Here is a 24,491-nt window from a genome sequence, read left to right as displayed (position 1 = left end):
CTTTTTTTCTTTTTTTTCTTGTGTCCCAAGAAATATATCTGAGACATATTTGCAAAGTGGGACGGCCATGCTAAGTGAGATGGCATTTTAAGTCATTTAAGTTATGAGTTCATCATTAACTTATAAAGCATTAATAATGATGAAATGCAGTGTAGTATTGTGCTTAATATAGTGTATTTGCATGTGTTAAGTGCAGTGCAAAAGGATGAATTTACATTTTTTTTAAAAAGCTAGCAGGAAGGAATATTATAAAAGTCATTTTTGCAAACAATGTTGCAAACAAACAAAAACAGTTTAAGCTTTTATTATTCTGTTATTGATGTCAGAATATAAGGCATTTGAAAAAGTAAGCATTTAAAATGTATGAACACATTAATAAAAATTATGTGTCTGTTTCATAAGAATATCTAATTTATTAAAAATGTCATACACTAACAGAAGAACATGTATATACCCGTGGATACATTATTTAAAGAAACATCTAATGCTTTATTAACTCCATGTTATTTAAATACAAAATATTAAGTTTTTATTATTATTTCTTAAAATCATCTGTAATAAAATGCATCAACTGGCATAGTTACAATTAGAACAGTTAATCATAATTTATCTTCGTGAATAAATAAGTTGCATCAATATCTGAAAAAAAAAACATTGATTTGTTTTTATTTCGTACAGCTGAGTGTAGAAAAAATAAACATACATGTCATAAATATGAACATTGAAATATCTGACTTAAACAACTATTGCATTAAAACATGGATGTGTTTAAAAATATATATATTTGTTGGAACTGAAAAACTAAAATGTTTTAAAGTTTGTAAGATGGAAAAGAAAAAAAAAATCCAAATACTTTTAAAGCAAAAGGTTAGATCAAGATTGAAACCCAAAAACCGAATTTCATTAGATGCTAAAACCACAGAATATAAATATGATGGAACTCTGAGTTCTGTTCCTATGGTTAATGAAAGATTTATGTAAAAGGAAATAACTACTTTCCATTAAAATCTTCAAATATGTGTCAACAAAGATTATTATTATTTTTTAATTCAATCCACATGAAAATGAACAAAAATCATCCAAACAAATTAAATTATGTTAATATCTGCGCATTCTGTCATCATCTTGTCGAAAGTATGGGTTGTGAACACCACCATTTTCCTCTCCTCTCCCGCCATTGCTGGAGTACACTGAAGGAACTTGACCCCTATAACTCACGCCCTCGTAGTAGTGCTACAAGAACACAAATAATGTTTTGAGATACTTAAGAGTTGCTTTATTAATAAATGTGATTGTATCACTTTGATCAAATAGTTAGAAACACTTTATTTAGATAACAGATGCTCAACAAGGGTCATAACTAAAATGCATGTGGCCTGTAATAAACCCAGCGAGTAGGACTTTAGTCCTAGTCTTACCGTTTTGCTCTCTGGGCGATCTCTGGTCACCAGTGCCTGATTGCTCCCACTATCTGCCATCTCCAGATTTGTAGACTTCAAGCTAGTGTCAGGGTTGGCCCGAGGAATCCTGGGAACTCCGGTAGGTTTATGTAATTCCTTATTGCCATAGTTTGAGCTAAAATCTACCTGGGATGAGGAGCTTCCCTTTTGATTCCTTTAATTATTAATGGACACAGACAAAATGAATGTTTTAAATCCATATAATGTTTGTGTAAATGGGCTAAGGAAATGTGTTGTGGACTCTCACCTGCAGCTTACAACTATCAGGGCAACAATAAAGATAATCAGCAATACACCCAACACAGTGGACACCGCGATCACAACCAAAAGATATGCTGTAATGAGAATCTGCATTAAAAATAGTCTCATAAATGTTCATCTAAAGTAGTAAAACAGAGAAGATGAGCTTGATTCAGATGATGGTGGAGAGCAGACTTACGATCACTGCAATTAAATCCAGAGAAACCAAAAGAACACCTAAAATAATCAAAACATCTCTCTGTGATACCATGGAACCACAACACCCATTATGACACACATAATATTACACATATGTCTTTGCCTTGTGACATGTGAGTTACTTATGTATTCATAAATATTATTAAATAAGTCATATTTAATCATATTTGACTTAAATAAAACCAGTTAATATAGATTTTACAGAATGATTACTTCATAGGGCATGGTGCATTTTCTTTTTTTTTAATCGGTGGGCTTAATGAGCATGTTATACCATACCATAGAGGACTTTAGTTGGCCTTGAGATAACATTAATTGTTTCTGAAATAATTATGACATTTTCATATAGATTAATTAATATATTTAATGAAATAATGCAAGTGCATACTTTTTACAGCTGTCTTCACCCACCGCCATTTCCCCATTTGGACAAGCTATAAAAGATAGGAGCACAATAATAAATTTATGAGGACCAGTTTGAATGTTTTGAAGTTGTGCATACATACTAGGGAGCAAAAAAAGGAACTTACAATGGCAGGAAAGTGATGTGAATTGTGACTTGATGTACCCTTCTTTGCAAGTACACCTTGCAGTACCACTAGCCTCTTGTTCTTCACAGGCTTTGGTGGTGGTATTGTCACAAATGTCAAGATCACACACCCTGCCTCCTGTGAATTGAGTATATAAGTTAAAATGTACAAATGTATGCTTCATTCTAATGCTTGTAATTGCCAAATTGTTCAAAATCATTGCAAAAAAAAAAAAAAAAAAAAAATACAACAACAACAAAACAAAACAAAACAAAACAATCAAAAGAAGCCTCAGATGTACCTTTGAAACCATTGGCTTCTGGCCATTTGTTATTTTCAATCTTATTTGCAACTGAAACTGATGTGGCATCGGATGACAAGTCATAGAAATTCTGAACGTCTGCAATTACACTGCCTTTGCTGTAAAAGGAAATAATGATAAACTGTTAAAAGTTTTGAAACTCATTAGCCTTTAGCTAGGGGCAAAATTAAAGCTGTTCCACGCTTTCTCATAATGCTAAGACTGAAAATGTGAATTATTATTTGCAATATGTATTCAACAATGAGTAACAGAAAACTAAAAAACAGTCTCAGAGGTTATTACATTCACAAGTTAATGTTTAAAGGAAGGGTTATTATAACAAGTGGTACTTACCTCAGACTCAAAACGGTGGAATTAATGTAGCCATTGTCATTACTCAGGATTTCTTTGAGCTATATTAGGGTTAAGAATATACAAAGCAATGCTATTGGACATCATCTGTTACAACCATTTATTTATATTACTCATCCTTTACTATGTAAAAATGAAAAATCTTGGTAGACATGCTGCTATAGACCAATTTTAGGTTTTGATTATGGTTGCAGAAAACCCGGGAAGGAATAGCCTTTACGGATAGAGAATTACACGGATACAGTATAAAATTGTTAGGTTTAAAAAGATTTTCGATTATATTGATTAGATGTAATTTTCAAAATGTTCTCTGCATATTACAAGAGCTTTTCACTCAGCGATAAGCACTGTTATTTAATGAAATTGACGTGAGATAGTGGGATAGTCTTACAGATCTGAAACAGGGATGACATTTTTTTGTGTGCGGAGACTATCTAGTGGCAGAAAATTACGGTTTTCAACTGGAATAATAATAATAATAAAAAAAACGCATCAATCTCTCTTTTCCCCTCAGCTCTTTTTTTTTCGGAATTGATAAACTCAAGTCGAGTGATAAAGTCTTCATTTTGGATATATAAACTCGCATTTGCAAAAAAAAAAAAGTCAGAATTGTGAGATAAAATAAATAAATGTTATGTAAAAATATTAAAAGTAAGGTTTGTAGGACTAATACAATACATCATTGAACAGCAAATGTGAATATTATGTAGACCTATTGTTTAAATCAAATGTATGCTTTAAAAGTAGATGAATCATAGCAGTTTTCATTCAAAATATGTCCGTTTAATCTTCAGCTTTTAGCTTCAAATGGCGTCTCTGACAACAGTATTCTATAAAAATTATTTGTATTCTGATCTTGACATCAGAAGGCACAAAAATATATATATTTTTTTCTCTTATTCCGTGGATTTACCTCCACTTGTTCCCAATGTTTTTCTGCAACCACTATGCGCACGAAGCTGCAAGTGACGTAACTGTGACGTCTACTCTGAACTGGTCTATAGAGTGTGTTGGTTAGGATTGAATGTCTACACAAATCGAAAAGGAAATGTAGTCTCTTACCTTATTCTCAATTTCACTTGCAAGCAGTTGAAACTCTCTAGACTTTTTGTCAGCCATATTTGGATCAAAATCCATGCTCAAATTTAAAATACCTGGGAAGACCTTTGCTGCAATATATATATATATATATGAAACATTAAGCTAAATGGCAGCTTAGTGTCTGCTTTAAGCATATTATTTTGTCAAACATATACACTTAGGATCTAATGATTCAACACTGAGTGAGTCATACTTTGAATGCAGCCTCTCATTTCCAAGTAAACCAGTCCAGGTCGGCAGATGCAAGCAAAGAAGTCATCAAAGCGTTCTTCACATTTACTGTCTCCAATACAAGGATTTGGAACACAGGGACCTTGAAAATGAACAAACATGAAGCCATTTTTTACCTGCATAAACCAGGAAAGATCTTTTCCAGCAGTGTTTATTTTCTATAAGTAACTTATATCAATATATTGTAAAATGACAATCATGTTACCGAGCTTCAGTAAAAAGACTCAAAGCACTTGTGTCATAAAAGTAGTCCATATGACTTCTGTGCTATATTCCAAATAAAAACCGACCAAAATTTAAGATATTATTCACTAAAAATCTTGACATTTGTCCTATAGTTTAACCTTGGTAAGTTCATGGTGTAGCAATATCTGATTGGTCAATAAAAAGAAATGGATGTCTTAAATGCATCGACTGATCTAGTTCACATTTTTATTCTGAATGATTAGTTCACAGAATGGTATGATTAGTCTCCTGGGTTTAACTCATTGACTTAATGATTTAAATCATAATACACATGGTCATATGGACCTCTTTATGACACTTTCATTCTTTTCCAATTTTTTTTTTTTTTTTTTTTTTTTTAAGCTTAAAGGCTTCAGTCCCCATCCACTGTAATTGCAAGTGACCAGTATATTGTTTAAAATTGTGTCGTTTATGCTTCACAGAAGAAGGTCATACAAGGACAGTGAGTAAATTATGACATGATTATTTATTACTTTTTATAATGATTGATATTATTATGAAGCATTTGGGCCTGCTGGTGTGATTTAAGACTATGATGGTGTGAGTACCTTGTTTCGTAGTGGTTTTGGTGGTAACAGTTATGGTGTCAGGAGTTGTGCTGGCAGAAGTATTGTCTGTAGAATTAGTAGTTTTTTCTGTGGTAAAAGTAACATTACTTATCTCCCCAGGAGCTGTGGAGAAAGGTTTTATGTGAGAGGAGGTTGCAGAAAGTCCATAAAAAACTGCATCATGATGATCTTATAAATGGGTTAGTTTTGGCTGTAGGTACATTATCCCCCTTTTTATACAGCTACGTATCAAATATATATGTGGACAAGTAATAATGATTTGAGTTTAAATTATTTTGAAGCATTTGGGCCTGCTGGTGGGATTTATGATTAAGACAGTGTGAGTACCTTGTGTCGTAGTGGTTGTGGTGTTAACAGTTGTGGTGGCCGGAGTATTGGCTGTAGGATTAGTTACCACAGAGTCGTTGGTAAAAGTACCAGTCCTTGTCTTCTCATGAGCTGTGGAGAAAGGTTTTATGTAAGAAGAGGTTGCAGAAAGTCCATAATAAAACTTCTGACTGAAGTTACATTATCCCCCTTTTTACACAGCTACTTATCAAATATATACGTGGACAAATAATAATTATTTGAGTTTAAATTATTTTATACATTTACCAGTATTTTATCTTAAAGCTTCTTCTAAGAAAAAAGTCAATTACATTACAAAACAATTGGCCTAGAAAAATATGATCACTACAACAATAATAATGTTAACACTAAATCCTCTAAGAATCCTGGTAAAATTAATACTGAATCCTCAAAGTAATTTGTATTACTGTAGCCTGTGGGCCGGGTTAGGATTAGGATCCTTTGGATCCTTTCAATCCTCTCTTTCTTTCTTTCTTTCTTTCTTTCTTTCTTTCTTTCTTTCTTTCTTTCTTGTAGGTGAGGGAATGCATGTGCAGTGCTCTCTCCACCTTCAATGTCACGACTTAGGTGCCCTTGGACAAGGCACTGAACCCCCAACTGCTCCCCAGGTGCCGCAGCATTAAGTGTTGTTTTTTAGTGTTCAGTGAGTGGATAGCCGGTGCTGATTGAGCCGCTGTGCAACATTTGTTTACTTGTGAGACTGTGAATGGGCGAGCGAACTAAGGCAAAGTAATGCCAAACTACTTCTGTGTTTAACGAGCATCGCCTGGGTGCTGTGACTGCAGTGGGATGTTTACACCCAACCTAGTGTTTCCCATTCACTGTTAATGCTGCAACAGACCCGTACAGCTACACTTGAGTTGCTGGCTGCAGCTCTCCATATTGTTTGATTCGATTGTGGGGTGCTGCTTATAGTATAGTTTTTTTTATTTATTTATTTATTTTTTTTATTATTGTTTGTTTTCCTCTAGCATGTTGGCTATAGCTGTTATTGTATGTGAGTGTGTTAATTGTACGTCACAGGCTAGGGTGGGTTTATTTTCACTATTTTTTTTTATTTATTCATTTGTTTTGTGTTTTTCATTTAGTTTACTTCCAATTCCTTCTGTAAACATCCTCTGTGTGGGGGGAGCCAGGGTAGTGCAAGAGACTTCACTGGAAAGTGGGTTTTGGTTCTTGTTTTCTCTTGCTCAAGACGTTTGCAGTGCCGTGTAGTATGAATCTTAATGTCTTAACTATATTTATTAGAGTTCTGTGAGTTTGCAGTGTGTAGACATTAAGCTCTAGTGTTTATTACTTAAAAGGCTCTGTGCCTCTGTTCACGGGTGGTAGTGAGAACTTGGCCTCCTCTTAGTGTTTGCTCAAAGCACTCTACTTGCTCCCATACTGATGGCTTGGTGAAATTTCTAGTCATTTATTTGTTTGATATTTTGTTTTCATTCAGGCCAACCAACACCTTCAACTATTTATTAAGATTGTATTTTTATACAACTACGAACCTGTGTCTGTATATTTTGATTGGAGCAGAGTTCCCCTTGCTCTGAAACCTGCACTAACCAACTAAGCTCAAGGGGTGGAGTAGTTAGTTGTATGATTTGGGGGCGCCACATTTTGTCGTAGTCGGCAGGGTGCCTTTTTATTCGTTGAAGTGTTGGTGTATGGTGTTGCTGTATCTGACATTGAATGTCAAAATAACAAAAAGTAAGAACTTAACGATTCAGTGCGAGCAGGTTTAAAATCGATACAAATATGGAAGATTCAAATCGATTGAGATGTTAAATGAATTGCGATACATTTGGGGGAGGGAGTTTATAAAAATTTTCTCTACTTCCTGTTGGCCTTCTGTAGCTAATCGTAGCTCCGTGTAGCTGTTTTTATTTTATTTTTCTCTAGAATCTTTATCTTACTATCACTCTTATTATCTTTTTTTTTAAGTGATAAAATATAACTTAATTCACACCATATTTCTGATATTATCGATCAATCTTATCAGATTAATTTTGATCGTTCACTTTTATTTTATATCCTTGAGTGCAGTACACCTGCAAAGCTTTAGCTTGACATTACCATTTTCATTCGAACCTATCGCTGTTTCAAGTTCATCAAACAACGGCAGTAAAAATATTTCATCAATCACGGTGAGTAATGGCTTCTCCTGCTATTATTATTTGCACCTCTTGCCACATGTACAGTTTATCTATCTCTGTCGCAGGTGAGGGATTCACATGTGATAAATGCAGGGAAATAGTTAGGCTGACAGAGAAGATTTCAGAATTAGAGACATGCATCCTGACTTTAATTGAGGACAGCAAGAATGTTAAGGCTCGAGATACGGCTTTGTATGCGTCTAGCTCAGGGATTCCTGTACATTGTTCGGTTCCGGCAACAGAGCCCCTGCAGCAGGGCAGCTGGGTGACAGTGAGGCAGCGTAGTCGTGGGTCAAAACACCGCTCTTCTGTTCCGATCAAAACATTAAACAGGTTCTCCCCACTCAGTGATGCAGCCACTGAGAAACCTGATGAAAGTGCTATAGTTATTGGTCATTCTATTGTATGGAACGTGAATATATGACGAGATGCATAGCAGATTGTCATCACTCAATGGCTGGATGTCTCAGTGGTGCCCACAAAATAACATAGGTTTCATAGACAATTGGACAAGCTTTTGGGGCAGACCTGACCTGTTGAAAAGAGATGGTCTTCATCCCTCCTGGGGTGGCGCCACTCTTCTCTCTAGAAACATGGCAAATAGTCTTAGTGTTTATACTTGGCTAACTGGGGCCCAGGTCAGGAAGCAGACAGACTGGCTAAACCAACCATCTCCTAGCTGCCTCACATCACAGAGGTCAGCTAATTCTCGGCGGATAGAGACTCTTTCACCTAGATATCACACTATAGAGACTGTGTCTGTTCCTCGAACAAGAAAATACAAAAAACGTCCAAACCAAGTTAAGATTAACAATTTAATTGAGGTTCAACAAATAAAAAACAGATGCAATATGGATAAAAAAATGATAAATCTTAGCTTATTGAATATCAGATCCCTTTCTACGAAAACACTTTTTGTAAATAATATGATCACTGATCATAATATAGATGTGCTCTGTTTGACAGAAACCTGGCTAAAACCTGATGATTACATTATTTTAAATGAGTCCACCCCCCAAGATTACTGTTATAAACATGAGCCACATCTAAAAGGCAAAGGGGGAGGTTTTGCTTCAATTTATTGTTTTTAGGATTTCTCAGAGGGCAGGCTTCAAGTATAACTCGTTTGAAGTAATGGTGCTTCATATAACATTATATAGAGAAACAAATGTTAATGATAAATCCCCTGTTATGTTTGTACTGGCTACAAGCCACTAGGGCACCATAAAGAGTTTATTAAAGAGTTTGGTGATTTTACATCTGAGTTAGTTCTGGCTGCAGATAAAGTTTTAATAGGTGGGTGGTGTTGGCGCAGTGGATAAGACACATGGCTTTGGTGTGAGAGACCCGGGCTCGAATCCACTGTGAGACGCCAATGTGTCCCTGAGCAAGACACTTAACCCCTAGTTGCTCCAGAGGCGTGCGACCTCTGACATACATAGCAATTTTAAGTCACTTTTGATAAAAGCGTCAGATAAATGTAAATGTAATGTAATAGTTGGTGATTTTAATATCCATGTTGATAATGAAAAAGGTGCATTGGGATCAGCATTTATAGACATTATGAACTCTATTGGGGTTAGACAACACATTTCAGGACCTACTAATTGTCGAAATCATGTCACATGGAATTGATGTTGATAGTGTTGAAATTATGCAGCCAAGTTATGATATTTCAGATCATTATTTAGTTTTGTGCAAACTTCATATAGCCAAAATTGTAAAATCTACTTCAAGTTACAAGTATGGAAGAACCATTACTTTTACCACAAAAGACTACTTTTTAAGTTATCTTCCTGATGTATCTGTGGCGAGTGGGGCGGGGCCGAGAGGCGTGGGAACGAGGAGTGAGGCCAGGTGTAGTGATTGGAGATGAGCTACACCTGCGCCCCACCGCCAGTATCGAGTCCCACGTAGGAGATGGAAGGATATAAAACTGGAGTGACGACCGTGAAGGACGAGAGAGGACCAGGCCTGGGACATTATTTTATGTCTGCTTTTTATTTGTGCGCGTCAGTCGCCGTGAGGGGCTGACGCGCCGTTTTGTATTTATTTTTGATTATTAAAGTGTTTTGATTGTGCGCCGGTTCCCGCCTCCTTCTTCCCAATGAATAGGAAGTCCATATCGTTACAGTGGTGCCGAAGCCCGGGAGAAGGAGGGACGCGCTGCTGAAGATCCCTCGCCGGAGTGTGGTGAATCCGCGGTGCCCTCGAGCAGGCGAGGTATGTGCCGCCATGGACGCTCGAGGCGGTGGGCTGGAGCAAGTTGCCGGGGACGGGCGAGCTCGCTGCCGACCGCCCACGATATGGAGGGGGCCGTTCGCCAGGGGGCCGGAGCCTGCCGCCTCCGTGACGGAATCCGGAGGGGCAGGGAACGGGGGACTCCTGCCGCTGCCCAAAATCGGAGGAGCCGTCGCCGTCCACCGGGCGGCGGAGGAGTGTCGTGCCGTCCGCCGAGGGCCGTCCAGTGCCACCGCTGGGCACCGCGGAGGAGATCACCCAGCCGGTGGAGGGCCGAGCAGCAGTGCGTCTGGGAACCGGAAATTTTTTTTTTTTTTTTTTTTCTCTCTCCCCTCTCTCGTCCTTGTCGCTCCTCCTTCCATCTCCTTTTCTCTCGCCTCGTCTGTCCTACCCCCAGGTTCCCGCAGGTCCCCGTGAGCGGTCCCCCCCGGAGGGAAGGGGGGGGGGGGAGTAGAGCGCAGTCTCGGGAGTGGCGAGTGGGGCGGGGCCGAGAGGCGTGGGAACGAGGAGTGAGGCCAGGTGTAGTGATTGGAGATGAGCTACACCTGCGCCCCACCGCCAGTATCGAGTCCCACGTAGGAGATGGAAGGAAATAAAACTGGAGTGATGACCGTGAAGGACGAGAGAGGACCAGGCCTGGGACATTATTTTACGTTTTGGCTTTTATTTGTGCGCGTCAGTCGCCGTGAGGGGCTAACGCGCCGTTTTGTATTTTTTTTTGATTATTAAAATGCTTTTTGATTGTGCGCCGGTTCCCGCCTCCTTCTTCCCGATGATTACAAAGGGAATATCGTTACAGTATCCAAATTCCTTAGCATGTCCAAAACCTCAGAACAACTTGATGATGTAACAGAAACTATGGACTCTCTATTTCTAGCACTTTAAATACAGTTGCTCCTTTACGCTTAAGGAAAGTTAAGGAAAACAGATTGACACCATGGTATAATGAGCATGCTCGGACCCTAAAGAGAGCAGCCCGAAAAATGGAGTGCAGCTGGAGGAAAACAAAACTAGAGGTATTTTTCGTATTGCTTGGCGGGAAAGTAACCTATCCTACAGAAAAGCATTAAAAACTGCTAGATCCGATTACTTTTCTTCTCTTTTAGAAGAAAACAAACATAACCCCAAGTATTTATTCAATACAGTGGCTAAAATAACAAAAAGTAAAGCCTCAACAAGTGTTGACATTTCCAAACACCACAGCAGTAATGACTTTATGAACGACTTTACTTCTAAAATCGATACTATTAGAGATAAAATTGCAACCATTCAACCGTCAGCTACAGTATCGCATCAGACAGTGCACTATAGACCCCCTGGGGAACAGTTCCACTCATTCTCTACTATAGGAGAGGAAGAATTGTATAAACTTGTTAAATCATCTAAACCAACAACATGTATGTTAGACCCTATACCATCTAAGCTCCTAAAGGAGGTGCTTCCAGAAGTCATAGATCCTCTTCTGCGTCATAGACTTGAACACTTTGTTGGCATTGATGGAAGTGCATTAGCATGGTTTAAATCGTACTTATATGACCGCCATCAGTTCGTAGCAGTGAATGAAGATGTATCATATCAATCACAAGTGCAGTATGGAGTACCTCAAGGCTCAGTACTAGGGCCGCTACTCTTCACGCTTTATATGTTACCCTTGGGAGATATCATCAGGAAACATTGTGTTAGCTTTCACTGTTATGCTGATGATACTCAGCTCTATATTTCTTTGCGGCCCGGTGAAACACACCAATTTGAAAAACTAATGGAATGCATAATCCAGTGGCTTTCAACCTGTGGTCCGCGCCACCCTAGTGGGTCGCGGTGGTATTGCATGTGGGCCGCCAATTACTACTAAAATAAAAAATATTGTTAATATATGTAAAAATGTCTAAGTCATAACATAACATCATTTCATATATATATATATATATATATATATATATATATATATATATATATATATATAATTAAATAACAAAAAATATTTTTTTTTCTTAGATATTTTTGCTGCATATGCTACAGAACAGCAAATTCAAACATGCAAAAATGGCTGTTGTGTTTCCTCCTGACTGCTTGCTCCGGTGACTATCTACTTGCTGCCGAGCTCTGCCTGGATCTGGTTTTCCCGTTTTGGTGAGCGGTGCCAGCCAGAGTTGTTTTCTGTTCATTTCCAGTCCATTCTAAATCAGAATGCATGCAGTGTGCCTAGCGCGAGAACAGAACAGACTGGGCATGCCTGTAACTCCAGGTTCACACTCTGTCTGTGATGCACCTTTTTCCCGAGCCCATGTTGACGGATCAGAGCGTCACACTGGACGCGATAAAAGGCTAGAAATAAAAATGTGCAAAATATTTAATATCTAACACATGAGCATAGAGAGAGATGTGAGTGCACAGGATGCAGTTTAAGTGAGAGGAGACACGTTTTAAGTGCGCACACTCTCTCCGCGCAGAGCAGCGTGTATCTGAGCAAGTACGTCTGGTTTTGTGACAGCGCAGAGAGATTCGCGCTCGTGCATTATTTTAATGTGCTTTCGCGTTATATTTATGCACTCTCGCTGCTGACCGCATACACATACTGTATACACACTGCAAAAACCTGAGGCACCGCCACAATTAATGAGTTCTATGAACAATGCATCACAAAAAAGTCTGTACATTTTGTTACATCTTTACTATAGTGATAATTTTGACTTATGTCTGTTCTAGAGACGTTACAATTTTTTTTTATAAAGCTCTAATTTGTTTTCTTTTGGAAACATGTTTCAAATTAATCCTGAAAGCATTTATGACTGTAAAAGCATATCGTGTGTGTCACAATCGCAAAATTGATCAAAGAAATCGCGATAGTTTTTTTTTTTTTTTTTGTCCATATCGCACATCCCTAGTTCATTCAATAAATACAGTTAACAATCTAGCTTCTGAGTACTTCATTATTTACCCAACAATAGCGGGGTCAGTTAATTTTTTTGAAGTGGGCCACGCAAACATATGTGTTTGGTTGTGTGGGCCGCGAGCTGAAAAAGGTTGGGAACCACTGGCATAATCGATATAAAAAACTGTATGACAAGTAATTTCTTACTGCTAAATTCTGAAAAAGAACAGAGGTGTTTATTATAGGACCTAAAAACTCTGCTTGTAATAACCTAGAACACTGTCTAAGACTTGATAGTTGCTCTGTCAATTCTTCGACATCAGTTAGGAACCTAGGTGTGCTACTTGATAGCAATCTTTCCTTAAAAAGCCATGTTTCTAGCATTTGTAAAACTGCATTTTTCCATCTCAAAAATATCTAAATTACTGCCTATGCTTTCAATGTCAAATGAAGAAATGTTAATCCATGCATTTATGACCTCAAGGTTAGATTATTGTAATGCTTTATTGGGTGGTTGTTCTGCACGTTTAGTAAACAAACTACAGCTAGTCCAAAATGCAGCAGCAAGAGTTCTTACTAGAGCCAGGAAGTATGACAATATTAGCGCGGTCCTGTCAACACTGCACTGGATACCTATCAAACATCGTAAATATTTTAAAAGATTGCTTATTACTTATAAAGCCCTGAATGGTTTAGCACCTCAGTATTTGAATGAGCTCCTTTTACATTATAATCCTCTACGTCCGCTATGTTCTCAAAACTCAGACAATCTGATAATACCTAGAATATCAAAATCAACTGCAGGCAGCAGGTCCTTTTCCTATTTGGCGCCTAAATTCTGGAATAACCTGCCTAACATTGTTCGGGAGGCAGACACACTCTTGCAGTTTAAATCTAGATTAAAGACCCATCTCTTTAACCTGGCTTACACATACTAATGTGCTTTTAATATCCATATCCGTTAAAGGATTTTTAGGCTGCATTAATTAGGTAAACCGGAACCGGGAACACTTCCCATAACACCATATGTACTTGCTACATCATTAGAAGAATGGCATCTACGCTAATATTTGTTTGTTTCTCTCTTATTCCGAGGTCACCGTAGCCACCAGATCCAGTCTGTATCCAGATCAGAGGGTCACTGCAGTCACCCGAATCCAGTACGTATCCAGACCAGATGGTTGATCAGCACCTAGAAAGGACCTCTACTGCCCTAAAAGACAGCAGAGACCAGGAAAACTAGAGCCCCAGATACAGATCCCCTGTAAAGACCTTGTCTCAGAGGAGCACCAGGACAAAACCACAGGAAACAGATGATTGTTCTGCACAATCTGACTTTGCTGCAGCCTGGAATTGAACTACTGGTTTCGTCTGGTCAGAGGAGAACTGGCCCCTCAACTGAGCCTGGTTTCTCCCAAGGTTTTTTTCTCCATCCTGTCACCGATGGAGTTTCGGTTCCTTGCGGCTGTCTCCTCTGGCTTGCTTAGTTGTGGTCACTTCATCTACAGCGATATCATTGACTTGATTGCAAATAAATGCACAGACACTATTTAACTGAACAGAGATTACATCACTGAATTCAATGATGAACTGCCTTTAACTGTCATTTTGCATTATCGACACTGTTTTCCTAATGAATGTTGTTCAGTTGCTTTGACGCAATGTATTTTATTTAAGGCGCTATATAAATAAAGGTGACTTGACTTGACTCTAAGCCGACTGTCTTTAGAAAAGTTTAGATAATAATTTTTTCCCATCATCTCTGTATGATGCATATCAAACTAGTGTTCATAAGTGCTGCTGCTTTGACTTTGTATTGCTGCTGTTTCAGAACCACCACGTGCTATCAGAGAGTGAATTTGCATGTCATTCGGCCCCTCTGCTGTCATTATTTCATGCAGATGTTTAATGTAGCATAGTTTCACAAAGCTAAAATCAGAGCATTCTGTTTTTGTTTTAAAAATTCAAATGATACACTGTCATTTAGATAATAATAATAATAATAATAATAATAATAAAAAAAAAACTCATGCTGCATGTATTCAGCCTCTTTGTTTGGGTTGTGATTCAAATGCAGTGGTTGCCTTTAAATGGAATTTAAATGGCTGTGCACTTTCCTTTTGAATGGAAAGTGCACAAGCAAAAGCTTTTTTTTGTTGTTGTCTTAATTATTTGATTAGATTTGGGGGTTTGTTTTAAAATGTTAATTTTCACAAAGAAATGTGCAGCTTTTTGTCAAAGCAATAATTAAAGGGTGCCTTTTCATTTATAATTTGTCTTAAATCTAATAATAAAAAAATAATAATAATAAAATTGTGAGAAAATGAAATTGTGAAATCAGTATTGTGAATCGAATTGAATCATAAGTTGTCTTACAACGAAAAATTAAACTCATTTACTTATTACTTACAAATATTTTACATTATTAATGTGCTTATAATAATCATGCTCTATCTATTATCTATTATCATGATGAATAAAACATGTAAGAATAATTACCCTAACTTTCGATTGGCCAACAAAAATACATCATCACTCTATAAACCATGGATTTATGGATTCAGAAAACAAAATCAGCTTGCTGTTATTAAACAGTAACAATGACACTGTAGCAGAAAATTACATGGCAATTTATCATCAACACAACAGTAAAAACATTTTTTCTGGTAGTCAAATGTTAATGACCATAGTTAACAGATTAACATAATAAAATTACATTTTGTATGACTTAAGGTTAAATATGTTTTGGGGCCACTGTATATACGACCATGTGCATGTCATCAGAAATGTCTCTTGAAGATGTGAAGAAAAATGCAAAAGGAAAATAGAAGAATGTAGCTGTTTGTTTTTCATTGTTTGCTTTCTTGAAAAACAGCTTTGTCTAAAAAGTCTTTGAAACAAATAAGTTTTCTGTTTGGGGGCCTTAATCTCTCCATATCTCATCAGTGGAAAATAATCTTTGAATATCCAATAAAAATGGTATGGACTTTGTAAGCAATACAATTTCAAGTTACTCAGACCCCTCATGATGAAAATAACAAAGTTCACATGCCAATTTCCCATCAACAAGGAAGTGCAAGTTCAAGGTTAACTACTCCAAATGAACCAGTAATAAAATATGCCAAGTCAAAACAGCATTCGTATAAAAAATGCGCACACACACACACACACACACACACACAAATAAATAAATTAAATAAAAATGAGGTCATTACATAAAATAAGAGGTTGCCACTCTTCTAAGGAACAATGACCATTTGGGTAAACTTACCCAAATTTAAAAATTACAATTTAAGGTACACTGATGCAATCTCAAACAAATGCTTAACTCAACTGGCCAGCCTATCTGCAGATAAATAACAGAAAATTCCAGTGTCGGTGACAAAAAGTTCTACAAAAAGTCAAACAATCAATAACTGTTAATTATCTTTGGCTTTTAGAGGACCTAATAAATGATTAATTTAAATTATATTACAAATACACATTAATGCACACAAAATTATGAATTATTAAGTCGTTATAAAGTTAGTTTTAAGACAAGTAGGCTATGTTAAACCAAGTAGTCAAGGGTTCTGAAAACTTGTGTCAGAATTACAAAACAGTAACAACATGACAACAGAGTTTACATGTTTATGTTTTTTTTTTTTAAATAAGTGTAAGCCAATTTGCGATCACAATTTAAGAACCCAATAATATAGATATCCATAAAAATGACCAGTAAAGGAACATAGACATTTTTGGTCAGCTAAATATGACATCCAAATTTATCTTAAGAAATACACTTACTTTGTGCTGTACTTGCAGCCACTAAGCAGAAGATCAGAATGGTCTTTAGTGGTATATTCATTTTCTAATTTTAGTCAGAGTGGCAGTGCAGCTACTTCGTAAGAAACAGGAACCGTAAAGAGTGAGAGAGAGAGAGAGAGAGAGAGAGAAAACAGATCCCCTGGTGACTGGTTGTTTAGCACTGCCCTGTATTCAGTGATTAGAAAGTGTAGATAGACCAGTTTAAATCCTGAGATCAAGGGGAGGGCCAAAGATGAATAATGACGTAGGTTGAGGTAAAGTCATGCCTCCTGGAAAGGTAATGCAGGTGAGCTACAGGGAAGTTTCTTGACTGAAGAAGATGTTTAAAAGTTAATATTTAAATAAGCTTAATTACACTTGAATATGCTGCAGATAAGCATAAACAGTACATAATTTACTTAAAAGAATGATTTTGAATAATTCCTTATTGTGCTCAGCCTAAATTCCAAAGACATATGCAACATGCATATAAGTGGACAAATGATATATCAATTTAAGTTCATGTTCAGGGACCAGCCCGTATCATCTAAAAGCACGTAATGTAACCAGAGAGTCAGACTTCTGTTGATTTATTAGATAATAAGCGGGCAAATTTATTTAAACCCACTGACACATTTTGGGACCTTTGATACCAACCCTTCGATAAGAAAATGGAAAAAGCGCTGCTCTTAAATAATGACCACATTTCACCCATAACATTAATGGTATAACATTTCTAAAACCATTTTTTGATAAAAAAAAAAAAAAAATCACATGAAATTCTATCACCATCTATATTCTATATACAATACATAATTGGGGAATTAAAAAAAAAGTCAGTTAATATGAACTGTAAACAGAAAAGAAGAAGAAGAAAAGTTGTGGATTCTGAAACCAGTCAGAATTGGGGGGGGGGGGGGGGGGGGGGTACATTGGATTACCAATTTGTGATTGCATTGCTAAATTGTACAGTAGAAGTGAATACACACAAACATCATCATTAGTCAAATAGCCTAACACCATGCAACATTTTGTGATATGTTTATGGTAGGTCAGACTGAATCATTGTCATAAAAGTTTACAGTCACATAAAAACTCGTAAAAGTGTCATCTGGTGTTTTATTAATCTAGAGTGCCTTAATGCACTTTACCCTCTTCTGAAATGTAGCACACACTTATCTAGTATCACATCCAACTGAGTCACTGAAAGAACGTCTGAAAGAAAAAAAATATTAAAACTGTAACACACAACTGCATATCCATTATTTAACATCTATAATACATTTACGAGAGCTGAATCATAGAGGCATTATAATGTGAATCTCACTAAATCTAGTTGTTAACTAAACCCATAAGCACATACACCGTCAGCTATGTAATAAAAGGCTAATTGTACTGTAAAAAAAAAAAAAATAGACTATTGTAAATTTTGACAATAGTTGTTCAAGTCATCATAACAGTCAAGCCTGGTTTAGTGGAAATATCATTTGTCCTGTTGCTAAGGCACTGACTCCACTAACTTGAAGTTCAACCCATTTTTACAGATGGCTAATAAAGAACAGTTAATTACAGCCATTATACAACTTGTATGTTTTAATTGAGATACATGGATGACTTGGTTCAGACAGTTCATGTTTCTAAGAGAGAGAGAGAGAGAGAGAGAGAGAGAGAAGATTTGGGTAAATTGTTCAGTCAGGAAAGTATTTATCTTTCTGTTTCCCAGCAACATGAAACCTCCTTTTATTGGCTCATAAAACAAAGCCCTTTGCACTTTAATTCATGTATCTTTTTAGAGGCTATAGAAAAGGTGTCTTCATGGAAATATCTTTTTTTTTTTTTAACCAGTATGTGCTGCTGTCCATTTTATACTAATGCTGTCTGAACAGATCAATTTTCATTTAAGAAAAGATATAGACAAGGCTGACTCAAAATCTGATAAAACCGCCAAGACAATTAACACACTCCTATAAATATAAGACTTGAGTTAAGTCAAAACTCATAAGAATATGAGTCTTGCCCAGAGGAATTGATGTTTACTCATGTAAAACATTCATCACTTTTGACAACATCCAATAACAGAATACATTTTTTCCTTGTTAGATAAACAGTAAATAACTTGTTTTGATTTGACAGACATACCCTTTTGTTGCAACAGAATTTGAGTCAAGGAGACTTTACATAAGATTTGCACATTTTGCTGCCACCTTGTGGCACAGAGCAGATAACGATTCAGTAAGTAACCATAATGTAAATGTTCTTGCTCTCTTTCTGTCCAACAAAAGTGTTATGTTATGATTAACTTAGTAGCCTGACTTGCAATGTTTTTATTGATATTAACTTTCAATGTTAAATTCACATGGAATATGAAATCAAGTCATAGAAATATGAATTTTGTCATAAAAATATGTTATGGTGTAACACCCATGTTAATTAAAAGTAAACACACATTTTTATGCATACATAATAGATTACATTATTAGGTTACTTTGACCATTGCCCACTATAGATCAACATATTCTATAAAGGTGGGAATCAAGATATTTATGATAATTCTGATTTCTAGCATTTTAAATACTGTTGCTCTTTTACGCTTAAGGAAGGTTAAGGAAACCAGTATGACACCATGGTATAATGAGCATACTCGCACCGTAAAGAGAGCAGCCCGAAAAATGGAGCGCAGCTGGAGGAAAACAAAACTAGAGGTATTTCGTATTGCTTGGCGGGAAAGTAACCTATCCTACAGAAAAACATTAAAAACTGCTAGATCGGATTAATTTTCTTTTCTTTTAGAAGAAAACAAACATAACCCCAGGTATTAATGCAATACAGTGGCTTAATTAACGAAAAATAAAGCCTCAACAAGTGTTGACATTCCCCAACATCACAGCAGTAATGACTTTATGAACTACTTTATTTCTAAAATCGATACTTTTAGAGATAAAATTGTAACCATTCAGCCGTCAGCTACAGTATCACATCAGACCGTGCACTATAGACCCCCTGAGGAACAGTTCCACTCATTCTCTACTATAGGAGAGGAAGAATTGTATAAACTGGTTAAATCAACTAAACCAACAACATGTATGTTAGACCCTATATCATCTAAGCTCCTAAAAGAGGTGCTTCCAGAAGTCATAGATCCTCTTCTGACTATTATTAACTCCTTATTGTCATTAGGATATGCCCCAAAAACCTTCAAACTGGCTGTTATTAAGCTTCTCATTAAAAAAAAAAAAAAAAAAAAAAAAACACACCTTGACCCCAAAGAACTAGTTAATTATAGACCAATCTCGAATCTCCCTTTTCTGTCCAAGATACTAGAAAAGGTGGTATCCTCACAATTATATTCTTAGATAAAAATGGTATATGTGAGTATTTCCAATCAGGATTTAGACCGTATCATAGTACTGAGACTGCTCTCCTTAGAGTTACGAATTACCTGCTCTTATCATCTGATCGTGGTTGTATCTCTCTATTAGTTTTATTGGATCCTGCGTTTGACACAATTGACCACAATATTCTTTTGCATAGACTTGAATACTTTGTTGGCATTAATGGAAGTGCATTAGCATGGTGAATGAAGATGTATTATATCCATCACAAGTGCAGTATGGAGTACCTCAAGGCTCAGTACTAGGGCCGCTACTCTTCACAATGTTACCCTTGGGAGATATCATCAGGAAACATTGTGTTAGCTTTCACTGTTATGATGATGATACTCAGCTCTATATTTCTTCGCAGCCCGGTGAAACACACCAATTTGAAAATGGATGATGAGCAATTTCTTACAGCTAAATTCTGAAAAAACAGAGGTGTAAATTATAGGACCTCTGCATGTAATAACCTAGAACACTGTCTAAGACTTGATGGCTGCTCTGTCAATTCTTCGTCATCAGTTAGGAACCTAGGTGTGCTATTTGATCGCAATCTTTCCTTAGAAAGCCACGTTTCTGCATTTTCCATCTCAAAAATATATCTTAATTACGGCCTATTTTCTCAATGTCAAATGCAGTAATGTTAATCCATGCATTTATGACTTCGAGGTTAGATTATTGTAATGCTTTATTGGGTGGTTGTTCTGCACGCTTAGTAAACAAACTACAGCTAGTCCAAAATGCAGCAGCAAGAGTTCTTACTAGAACCAACAAGCATGACCATATTAGCCCCGTCCTGTCAACACTGCACTGGCTCCCTATCAAACATCGTATAGATTTTAAAATATTGCTTATTACTTATAAAGCCCTGAATGGTTTAGCACCTCAGTATTTGAATGAGCTCCATTTACATTGTAATCCTCTACGTCCGCTACATTCTCAAGACATAGGCAATTTGATAATCAGAGATGTATAGTAACGAAGTAGAACTACTTCACTACTGTACTTAAGTACTAAAAGGCGGTATCTGTACTAGAGTATTATTTTTTTCTCCTACTTCCACTTTTACTTCGGTACATATTTTCGCTGAGTTTAATACTTTTACTCCGATATTTTTTTTATGTGCTGCATCGTTACTCGTTACAATTATAATAATGTTACGAATCATTCCATTACAAACCACTGCCAGAAGTGTAGATGGCAGGTTTGATGAAGCTGGCACATCATTAAGCGAATCAAGCGAGACTGCGCGTGCTGACTGAACTGCTGTGAAGTGAACACCGAGCCGAGCCAGATAATGACTCGTTCACGAGTCAAGAACCGGTTGCATCGGTTCTCGGATGACCAGTAACGTTAGTTCATTCTGACAGTTCGATTCAATAAACCAGTTGAAGAAAACAGTTCACCGATTCTTTTACGCTCGATGCAATGGCGTCATTGGCGTTGACTGCACATGGGCTCATAACATTAACACAGAATCAGTTCAGAATCAATCACCAAAATAATCAGTTCGGTTCCAGACGCTCTGTGTGTCGGTTTGCTTCACGCTAAATCACACATGCGCAGTATCATCAGCTCCTCGGTTCACGAATCAGACGCGTCTGACAGAAACGGTTCTTGACTCGTGAACGAGTCATTATCTGGCTCGGCTCGGTGTTCATCTTCAGTTCTCTCTTCACATCAGTTCAGTCAGTGTACTGTTTGAGTCAATGAATTACTCCGGGATATTGGTTTGTTTTAACTCAGAGGGAGTGTCAGACACATTAAACAAGTTAACAGCTTAATTCATCTGTGGATTAATGCGTATTGGAGACGCGAACTGTTTAAAACGATTCAGTTCGATTTGGTGAACTGTTTCAAAAAGATCCGGTTACATCGAATGATTCGTTCGCGAACCAGATATCACAAACTGCTTTGTTTTTAACTGTCTTACAACAGACACGGAAGAGAAGACAATGCTGAATAAAGTCATAGTTTTTGCTATTTTTGGACCAAAATGTATTTTCGATGCTTCAAAAAATTCTAAATGACTCTCTGAGGTCTTACGGGTTTGAAACAACATGAGGGTAAGTTATTAATGACATCATTTTGCAAATTGGGCTAACTAACCCTAGTAACCGTTTTTTGTTTACAAGAAGTTACAGTCAAAGGAATTGTGATTGTCCTTTAGGTTAATCATTTGAAATAGTAAAAACAATATGTTCAAACTTTTGACTACTTTCTTTAATAGCTACATAACACAATACTTCTACTTTTACTTTCAGTACTTGAGTAGTACATTTTAAAATAGACTACTTGCAATACTTAAGTACAAAAAAATGTTGAATACTTTAGTACTTCTACTTAAGTGTGGTGCTTAAAGAGCACTTCTACTTCTACTCAAGTAACTTTTTTGATAGAGCACTTGTACTTTTACTCAAGTATGGTTCTCTAGTACTTTATACATCTCTGCATTGATAATACATAGAATATCAAAATCAACTGCGGACGGCAGATCCTTTTCCTATATGGCGCCTAAACTCTGGATTAACCTACCTAACATTGTTCGGGAGGCAAACACACTCTTGCAGTTTAAATTTAGATTAAAGACCCATCTCTTTAACCTTGCTTACACATAACATACTAATATGCTTTTAATATCCAAATCTGTTAAAGGAGTTTCTCTCTTATTCCGAGGTCACCGTAGCCACCAGATCCAGTCTGTATCCAGATCAGAGGGTCACTGCAGTCACCCGGATCCATTACGTATCCAGACCAGATGGTGGATCAGCACCTAGAAAGGACCTCTACATCCCTGAAAAACAGCGTAGACCAGGACAACTAGAGCCCCAGATACATATCCCCTGTAAAGACCTTGTCTCAGATGACCACCAGGACAAGACCACAAGAAACAGATGATTCTTCTGCACAATCTGACTTTGCTGCAGCCTGGAATTGAACTGCTGGTTTCGTCTGGTCAGAGGAGAACTGGCCCCCCAACTGAGCCTGGTTTCTCCCAAGTTTTTTTTTTCTCCATTCTGTCACCGATGGAGTTTCGGTTCCTTGCCGCTGTTGCCTCTGGCTTGCTTAGTTGGGGTCACTTCATCTACAGCGATATCATTGACTTGATTGCAAATAAATGCACAGACACTTTTTAAACTGAACAGAGATGACATCACTGAATTCAATGATGAACTGCCTTTAACTGTCATTTTGCATTATTGACACACAGTTTTCCTAATGAGTGTTGTTCAGTTGCTTTGACGCAATGTATTTTGTTTAAAGCGCTATATAAATAAAGGTGACTTGACTTGACTTGATAATTCAGTTACCAGCATGACAGGTCAGTTAATCTAACAGTTTTTGTTTTGTGTTAGCTTTACTATAAAATATCCTGTGTTATGTTATAATTCCATTTTTTTATCTAATTTCCCTACAGGTCATTCTACATCTGCACCCACTGCTATAGATTTCCCATCCACTCCCTCAACAAGCTCCAGCTATCAAGATAGATCAACAGCCCCTCCAATTGACCCAGTTGAATGGTCAGAATTCCTGTCAGACTCAGAAAGAACTGATCTGGTAAGAAGAGGGCCAGTGCCAATAAGTGACACCTTCACCTTCCCCGAGAAATCAGATGGACAAAGCTTTCACTACCACATACAGACAATTAGTTAATGGGGAAAATATCAAGCAAAGCTGGTTAATTTATTTTAAAAGAAAAATTATGTGGTGTACTGCTTCTGTTGCAAATGATTCTTGAGAAAGCCCACAAAACTTTCAACACAGGGACAGCGTGATTGGTTAAATGTAGGTGCTTTGCTGAAACAGCATGAGAATAGTCCAGATCATTGCAATAATATGGTGAAGTGGAAAGACTTTGCCCTCCATCTTTCTAAGCAGAAGACTATTGATGCAACAGAAATGGCCCTTTTGGAGGCAGAAAATTTTTTCATCCATTTTATTAGTATCATTCAGTCTTTGGCAAAGAGGAATATTGCACTCGGGGTCTGTTGATACTTTGCATCAGGCCAACAATAGGAACTTCCTTAAAGAGGTGGAACTGATTGCAAAATTTAACCCTGTGTTAAAAGACCACATCAGACGAATTGATAGTGGAATACAGCACAACAAGTACTTAGGTAAGACTATCCAGAATGAGCTGATAGAGTGTGTCAGTGACAAAATAATTGAGGTAATGGTAGCAGAAATCAAGGACTGCAAATATTGCAAATATTGCAAATGTAGCTCCAGAATCCACTGGGCTGGGTTTGTCCAGTCTTAAGTCTTAACAGGCTTGAGGAATTGAACATGCCTTTTCAGGATTGTCGGGGGCAGTCCTATGACAATAGGGCTAATATGAAAAAACAAAGGTGTGCAGGCTAAGCTATTGGTTAAAAATCCAAGAGCTTTTTATGTGTCTTGCAGTTCTCATACCCTAAATCTGACAGTCTCAGATGCAGCTAAAGCATCAA

At 37.1% G+C, this 24,491-nt stretch overlaps 1 protein-coding gene across 1 annotated transcript; it reads right to left on the bottom strand.

Moving 5' to 3' along the window:
• Window positions 1–376: 376 nt before the first annotated feature.
• Window positions 377–16,852, bottom strand: muc13b (mucin 13b, cell surface associated). The gene is made up of 13 exons (XM_026222781.1): window positions 16,664–16,852; window positions 5,597–5,707; window positions 5,249–5,371; window positions 4,417–4,536; window positions 4,185–4,291; window positions 3,105–3,163; window positions 2,751–2,869; window positions 2,450–2,587; window positions 2,308–2,353; window positions 1,900–1,937; window positions 1,708–1,795; window positions 1,419–1,614; window positions 377–1,233 (listed from the first exon to the last, which is right to left on the bottom strand). The coding sequence occupies exons 1-13, from the start codon at window positions 16,722–16,724 to the stop codon at window positions 1,099–1,101; spliced, it is 1,341 nt and encodes a 446-aa protein (XP_026078566.1). The 5' UTR covers window positions 16,725–16,852; the 3' UTR covers window positions 377–1,098.
• Between the last annotated feature and the right edge of the window lie 7,639 nt (window positions 16,853–24,491).

The sequence above is a fragment of the Carassius auratus genome, chromosome 37 (genome assembly GCF_003368295.1).
Source record: "Carassius auratus strain Wakin chromosome 37, ASM336829v1, whole genome shotgun sequence".
NCBI classification, from domain to species: domain Eukaryota; kingdom Metazoa; phylum Chordata; class Actinopteri; order Cypriniformes; family Cyprinidae; genus Carassius; species Carassius auratus.
Note: the sequence above shows the minus strand (reverse complement) of the source record. Positions and strands in the feature narration are given on the sequence as shown.